Source organism: Spermophilus citellus (genome assembly GCF_964194105.1).
Source record: "Spermophilus citellus genome assembly, chromosome: X".
Taxonomy (NCBI): domain Eukaryota; kingdom Metazoa; phylum Chordata; class Mammalia; order Rodentia; family Sciuridae; genus Spermophilus; species Spermophilus citellus.
Genome location: NC_138190.1, coordinates 35,332,719 through 35,341,128, shown reverse-complemented (window position 1 = coordinate 35,341,128; position 8,410 = coordinate 35,332,719). Strand labels below are relative to the sequence as shown.

General features: G+C 39.8%; 1 protein-coding gene across 9 annotated transcripts in view; it reads left to right on the top strand.

Annotated features, from left to right (window-relative positions):
* The first annotated feature begins 464 nt into the window (after positions 1-464).
* CASK (calcium/calmodulin dependent serine protein kinase) overlaps positions 465-8,410 on the top strand; it is a 385,036-nt gene continuing 377,090 nt past the window's right edge. For all 9 annotated transcript variants that reach the window (XM_081276357.1, XM_081276354.1, XM_081276356.1 and 6 more), the window contains exon 1: positions 465-603. In XM_081276357.1, the coding sequence (XP_081132483.1) occupies positions 545-603 (59 nt within the window). In that variant the 5' untranslated portion in view covers positions 465-544. The remainder of the gene's footprint in view (positions 604-8,410) is intronic.

Here is an 8,410-nt window from a genome sequence, read left to right as displayed (position 1 = left end):
CGGCGGCAGGAGGAGGAGAAAGAGGAGGGAGCGTCTCTGCCGCCGCCTCCTGGTCCCCAGCGCCGATCCGCCGCCGCCACCTCTCTCCGTGGTGATCCTCCCTCCATGGTCCTGCCGCGGCCCCCCCTGTAGCCCAAGCTGCCCCGCGCCGCTCCGGAGCCGGCCTCGGGCAGAGGGAGCGGTCGCGGCCTCGCGGCCCGCGCGGGCTGACGAGCAGAGAGCGCGGCGCCGCGCGGTCCCCGAGGGTCCGCACGCCGGGCAGCGCGGCCCGAGCAGCGCGAGGAGCAGCGGGCGGGCGGGCGGCGCAGGGCCCGGGCCGCCCTCGCTCCCACGCCCCGGCCCCGCCGCCCGCGCCGGGGCGGTCGCCCGCAGAGGAAGGCGCTGCAGTCTCCGGGCCTCGCGGCCCCACTCAAGCGTCCTCAGCACCGAGGGCTCGCGGGTCCTGAAGGGAGGAGGCGAGCCCGGGGCCGGGCACTGAGCTCTTGGGCGCCCCCATCCCCGTTTTCGGAGCCCTCCACGCTGCGGCCGCTGTCCTCTCCGGACCATGGCCGACGACGACGTGCTGTTCGAGGATGTGTACGAGCTGTGCGAGGTGATCGGCAAGTGAGTCTCCAAGCGAGGGAGCGGGAGTGTGGAAAAATGCATTTCAGTGATGCCCGGGAGCTCCCTCACCCGCTCCGGGCCTGCCCCCTGCCCTCTCTCCCTCCCCTCCGCCTCCCTCGTCCTCCTCACCCTGGAGTATTTATAGACGGGTACCTGGATCTCCTCCTAGGAGGGGGTCTGGGGGGTTCTCAGGGATCCGTTGAGGCCAACGAGCCGAGGTCGGCCCCCCATAAGGCGTGGGGCTGGCTGCCTGCATTTTATCTGACGGTTGCACAGGGACGTGGCAGAACCGATTTTATAGTTGCTTCCTAGGAACAGTTGGGGTTATTGTTACCTTGCGTGTACCATAGACCATTTACGAAAAGAGCAGCTTGCATTTCGTTTACTGTGTTGAGAGAGAGAGAAAGAGCGTCCAGGGTTTTTAATTGTGGGGTGTGTGTCTATTGTGCAGGATATTAGATGCCTTTGTGTTCACCCCATGCCCTGATTGGAGGGGGTCATTTAAGACGGGGTACGTCCAGTTTCAGCAAATTCCTCACCGGGTGTAGACGAATGTGCAAAGAGTTGGGGGCACCCGAATTTTTAATGCCTCGTTATGCAATAACTGTTCAATCAGTGCTCGAGGCTCCGTTCCACTGTTGTTGGGATGGTGGTTAGCGTGGTAGAGCCGTCTGCTTTGAGTCACCGGGCTGGTCTAGAATATAGAACTGACAGTCCAAATGCTCATCCTTTCATCTGTGTTGTATAATTACGCTAGGGAAAAGCAGGGAATCAGATTAATCACAGTGCTGATTGAGAATTAAATCTGCAGTTCCTCATCTAATTGTCCATTCCTTAAATCTGTTTTGAATAGTTTCCTTTTCATTCTTGTCAAACAATATTCCAAGTGCACAAATCCTGCTAATTTGCTTGTGAGGGAAAATGCTGGCGATCTGAAGTTGATTTCCTAGCTCAGCGTGTATTCTGTGGCTTTAGAAGTTGAGATAAGATTTAACAGCAATTTTTGCTTATTTAATAGAGCTTGCTAGATAGCTACCATTGGAATATTTTACCTCGTTTTTTGAAGCGGTGCTTTATTGTCTATTTTAAGGTCTGCAGTTGGGAAACGAAACCAAGACCTTAGAGCAGTTGGCTCTCTCTCTTTTAAGTTGCCTGCAGTACTCAATTTCAATTTGTTTGAGTGCTGATAACTCATTTTTTCTTCCATGTTGAGGTATTACGGTGTTGCCTCACATGGTGAAATTGTGGGTTGAGCTTGCTACACACTTTACTCAGACCCAGTTGCTGCGAGGACGTGTTACTCCTTGCCCCTATTGTTCAATGACCAGCGTGTCTGTTAGAAGGAGGATATCCAAATGTGTCTGGTAAAGTCGTTGTAGAAGTGCTCCAGAGCAGCGCTGTCCAGAAGATATATAATGAGAGCCACATAGCTAATTAAAAATTTTCTAGTTGCCACATTAAATGATTAAAAATAAATAGGTACAATTAATTTTAATAAAATCTTTTATTTAACCCAATAGATCCAAACTATTAAAAATTATGAATGAGATGTTTGTACATTCTTTCATACTAAGTCTTTGAAATCCAGTGTGTATTTTATATTAACAGCATATCTCAAATTCAGATGCTAAGCTAAATTTTCATCAGAAATAACTTGATCTGTTTAGGTTTCATAAATTTGCACGTGCAAGAGTAGATTCACATACCCAAGTTGTTTCAAACATACCTAAAAGTTTTTCAGTAACTGAATTGTTTCCTTTTAAATTTAAATTTAATTAAAATGAAATAAAATCTAAGATTCAGTCCCTCAGTCAGACTAGCCACATTTCAAGTGCTCCATAGCCACATGTAAGTGGCATAGTTCTAGAGAGAAAAATATGTCCAAATTCTCCTTGATTTCTTTATTGTTAGGAGCACCCAGTGAGGGTAAATTAGGTGTTTCCCCAAATCCCCAAATAACTATGTGTGGGTGAATGATGTTTGTTGTGTCTTAGTTATAGCTGATGTAAATGAACCAGCAAAATCATAATTGGAAAATATGAGATTAAAATGTTAATTATATTGGGATGATGAAGAATAGCCTCATTGAATCAATTTTGGTAAGTAGTTCTGATTCCTTAAGGTCTGGAAGGATGACAGTGTGATCTCTTTGGATGTTACAAAGTGGTCAGCATCACATTAATATAGTCAGTATTCTATTGACTTAGAATTGATAGAATATTTTCAGGCAACACCCCCGGTAGAATTCAATTCTTCTGTTGTTTCACAGCTGCATAAAGCTGGAGAACAAGCTAATTTTGAGGCAGTAGGTATTCTATGGCTACCTTAACTACTGTGAACAGTGAAATCTCACTCAGACTTGGTCAGTGCCATTTATGAAATGCCATTCTGTGAAATAATGAATCCAAGATAGCCTTAATGTTAAAGAATGTAATGATAGCAGTCCTCACCCTGTGTAAAGGTTGAAGGTTTCTCCGGTAAATTGTCTCAGTATATATTGATCTGGAAATTGAAATTCATTTGAGATTTTTCTAGCAGGGACCTTGACAGCATACATTTTAACTTAGAATTTGTTCAATTATGGATTTAAAAAGAAATGCTTTGAAGATGTTCACTTGCACTGAAAACCTTTTTGTTGATTTCTATCCAAATTCCATAGAATTTTGATTTTTTTATATCAAATTAGTGTCACAAATTGCTTTTCACCACCAAGTCTTAATAGGTTTAAATTTTCACTAAGGCACTTTAAAATAGATTTCACTTTTCAAAACTAATTGGCCACCCACTCACTCCCCTACCTACTCATCCACCGACTCACTCAGCCACTCAGCCACTGTGTACTAGGCTTTACTTGATGGTGTAAAGGAAAGTTCCATTTTAAACCCTAGTGTGTATTTTCCTTGAGTCGATAAGGACAACCTGAGTTAAGAATGTTTTAAAGTAGAAGATCATTATTTGCAATATATTTTCTTTCTAGTGGTTGTGGCCTTTATGCTTATTAAAGCTGTCTTTGAGGGAACCATATATCTGATTCATTATAAAGATTGAGAGGATGCCATTTCCTTTTTAAAAAATAAAAATTCTTTCCCCTGTGTTTCTTATTTTTGGAAGTCTTGCAGAAACACTTTTGAATGCCTGTTGTTTCCATAACATTTTCCATGTAGCATCTTTCAAGTTACTAAAACAAATCTCCAATAATAGTACCTTATCATAGTCCCCCAATTTTTTTTCTTTGCACATGCAGCAAGTACTGGAAAAGAAAGGTATTATGCAAATCTGGCTTAGTGTCTAATTTTTATGTCATGATCATTTACTGTTGTTTTTGCAAATTTTATAGTTTTGTAGGTAAGTGCACAATCCGTAACATTACATGAAGGAAATTTTAAGATGATTCATCCAAAATAAAATATAGAAAAATGCATACTTTCTGGGGCAGCAGCTTCTGTGAAAAAGAATAGCAAAATGCACATTATTTACACCTTGTGTAGACTGAATATTTGCCCTGGTATTTAGGATATTTAGTAATTTGTAACTTCTGACTTTCCTGCTCTGGTAGGACATATACTAAAATTGGAATGATGCAGCATGACTCCTGCTCAAGGATGACATGCAAGTTTGTGAGGCATGCTGTATTTGCTTACACCTCAAGAGCACTTATCATATTTAATTACAGTTACTTATTTATGGGTCTCTCTACCTAGCAAACAGGGAGCTTCTTGAGGGCAGGGAGCAGATCTCACACATCTTTCTCCATTACTTAACACACTGCCTGCAACCTAACAGTTGTTTGTTAGCTGTGGAATGAATTGAGTAGTTTTAATAAAATCTCATTAAAAGGCAAAACCATGTTTATCAACCTTGGAGCAATTATTGTCCCAAAAGGCTGCATTAGTTTATAGTTATTGTTCTTCACCTGGCCACATATTAGAATCACCAGAGGCTGTTAAAAAAGATCATTGCCAGGGCCCTGTGTCGGAGCAGTGAAATCAGAATCTCTGGGAGTGGGTCATGTCAGTGGTATTTTTTTAAGCTGACTGATTCAAATGTTCAACAGTGACTGAGAGTCATTGGTTTAAAACTCAGGTGATGTATATGTAGTATTTAGGGACTGTTTTTTTCAGAGGATTACAGTTTTTACAAAGCATAATTAATGTTTTTAGGAAGGCATTGAAGTGAATGGTCTAAAACATGGATTTTTATCTTCTATGCACTCATGTTTCTGAGCCTTGTTTAAGAATTTAGTTTCAGCCTGTACTTGTCTTTGATTTCTTGGGCCTTTTAAGGTTCACATTGATTTATGACACTCATCTAATGCTAACATGGTGATTGTCTGATATTTGGAACAATACATAACAAGGATAGCTTCAGTATCAGTTGATGATGGCTTCTCGCTAAAATGGCTTAATTTAAGATTAACTTATCAATTTAGTATGGATTGTGTTTGCACACACACTCTATTAAAAGAGAATGGTTGCTTGTGTACTTTAAATTCCGTATTTGTGACTCCAGTAAGGCTATTTAGTAAAGGATTGAGTTAAATGTAGCCTCTATGTAAATACTGGATTAATAATATGTGAAGTATATAATTCAGCATAGAGGAAAATTCTGCTTTATAAATTGTATAGTTTCTATGAATTTCACATGTATTGATTGGCTCAGTGATTTGGATTTCTAGCACTATCCAGGGAATATTACATCATGTTGGAGAATCTTTTCTGGAAATTTTAACTAGACATTGTAGGTAAACTAGTTTCTAATGTTAGGAAAAGGTCAAGTTTGAGCCTGAAAGAAATGAGAAATTTCCAGAAAGGAGTAGTGCTCCATGAAAGAACTGCATGATCACAGTGACAGCTGTGTAACAAGGTAAATGAAACACAATCACCAGCTAAATTGCTGGAAGCCCAGAAAGAATCCAAGCCATGGAGGTACAACTGCACTTCTACAGAGGAAAAGCCTGTTAAACACAGGATATGGATTTCTACAGATGGTAGGCCTCTTTGGGAGTGGAGAAGCAATGTTAATTCCTGATGATGGAATTTGATTCCTGGGTCCTTTTGCAGGGAACTGAGCTATTCAGTTGCTTTTCTGCTTCTGTATCTCTTCATGTCCAGTTTTCACAGATTGCTTTAGGAGGTGTCCTTTGCAAGTTGTCCTCCTAAATATTTCCCTTAACTTCCATGACTGTGACCTGCTTTGTATACTTGACATATGCAGTTCACTGGCCTCCATTCTTTTTCTGGTATTTGCAGCAGTTTCACCTGATGAACAATATTTCTAATGTCCCTTAAGTTGTGTTCCTGGATCTTTCCTTTCAATTGAAAATTCTTCCATCTCTAGTTCTAGCTCTACTCAATAAATTTAAAAAGTGGGTACTTCTTTTTTTGAGGTCATGCTTAAATTATTGCATTTCAAAACTTTTGCACATTGTAAATGTTCTAGGAACAGTATTTAAAGGAACTTTGACATAAGATTGTCTGAAAATACAAAAGTCTTATAACTTAATGCCTATTTTTATTCTTCCAGTGTTAGGCATATTATATATATATTGTCACATTTAATTATACCCATTTTACAGAGAACAAGGGGAGAAGAGGTGGTGAGTAATTTGCCCAAGATCACATGAAATTCCAGGTGATTCTAAAGTCTATTAATTTCATACCACATTCTGCTGCTGTTTCAGTTGTGAAAATACTATATTGGGTTTCTTTAAAATAAGACTCATCTTCATTTCCAAAGTTCATTTACTACAAATTTTGATTGTTTCACTTTCTACTTAGATTTCTGACCTCTTCAGTAGACGTTCCATATACTCTTCACTTTTTCATCTATTTATTTATTTTTTGTCTTTCTCTTTAATGAAATAACAGCATTTGTCACCAAACTGACTGATAAATCTGTGTATCCTGTAGCAGAGGAAATAGGGAATCTTGGCCATCTGTCCAAAATATAATTGTTTTTGGAACTTTTTCTTACCCCTTTTATTCTTTACATTTTTCCTTCTATTCTTCTGCCCCAACAGATAGACTATAATAATTACTCATAGCTTGCCAAACCAGAAATAGTGGGGTTTCAGAGATAGGTGTTTGTTGTGGTTGGGGTCAAGTGATTTCCACAGGGTAGTTAATCCTATGTGTTGTGATAGAAATACTGAAATTATTCTCTCTGACTCCAAAAACCAACTCAACCGCAGTTGCTGAGTCTGAGCATCTCAGCCATCCACCAGCACCGCATGTCTACGTAATCAAGATACTGAGTTACCTCTGCAGAGTAGGTACCTGTCCTCAGCCACCAAGCTAATAGGATATGCTGCTCTCACATTTTGGCATTATTTTTTAGTTGCACTGATAATGTGAATTCTGGAACCACCAAATAGGGGACTGGATTTATGCTACTAGGTTCAAGATGCTGTAGAACGCTGTCCTTTCTTTATATTCTGGGATCACTATGGTATTATGATTATAGAGCTTGAGTCAGTATAAGGAGAGTCTCTTTGACTTTCTAAACTGGAATGATTTCATTTTAAAGCTATAGTAGCTTGAAGTTAATTTGTAATTTTCAATTTTTGAGATTTAATAACATTTTATTACTCTATTACTGATTTTTATAAAGCGACTTATGAAAATAATGATACACATAGTCAATTTTAAAATATAAGTGGTACAGAGGTAAATAGAGAATCTCTTTCCATTTTCCCACCATCTGCATTCCTATTTTCCAGAAGTGACCATTGTTCAATTTCTTATATATCTTTCTGGAAGTGCTTTGTTTAAAAAACAAAATGGGAGCAGGGCACTGTGGCACAAGCTTATAATCACAGCTATTTGGGAGGCTGAGGCAGGAGGATTGCAAGTTTAATGCCAGCCTCAGCAACTTAACGAGACTCTGTCTCAAAATAAAAAATAAAAATGTCTGGGGATGTTGCTCAGTGGTAGGCTGCCTCTGGGTTTATTCCCCAGTATCACTATATTGAAATATTTACTTTCCATTAAAAACGGTATAGATGGCCCTGGGGTTGTAGGTCAATGGTAGAGCACTCGCCTAGCATGTGCAAGGCACTGTGTTTGATCCTCAGCACCACATATATAAATAAATTAGTAAATTAAAAGTATTGTGTCCAACTACAACTAAAAAAATATTTTAAAAAAACCAGTATAGCTGATGATCTTTTCATTTTCATCATTATATCTTTCTCTAACTCTTTGCTACCAATATCCTATGATATGGATGGTTACTTTGGCTTTGTATTGAGTATAAGCTGTTTCTAATTGGACATTGCTAGAAATGTCAGACTGGAATTTGAGTGAGAGGTATGGAATGTCAGTGAAGATTTGGGACTTGTGTGTGGAAGTGAACAATAAGTAAAGGAGTTCTCAGGCAGGGGTCATCTGAGCTGGGGGGGTTGATTTCTATTCTGAGTATAACTCATAGAATCAGAAGAATCAAGATGGTGAGACAGCACAGAGTTTCAAAATGGGGAAGCTCAATAATGTAAAATTCAACATACTGAGGACCAAGAAAAGGTGTGGCTATAACAGAGACAATTTAAAGTACATATCAAAATGAATATAGCGTTTAATATTCAGTTCATGATGTGTCCAAAAAATGAGGCTCTCGCTACATTTCTGTAGATGTTGGTAATTTTACACTATCTCTCTGTGAATCTATCTCAAAACCAACATATTCAGGGCCAAAAAAGAAGTAGATTTCTTTTTCTCTGTAATTGTGTTTTATAGATTCTGATGGCTGACTTTTAGATAAAATCATTTGGTTTTCCTAAAATTAGGTCATTTTCATTCCCTTGCTTGTG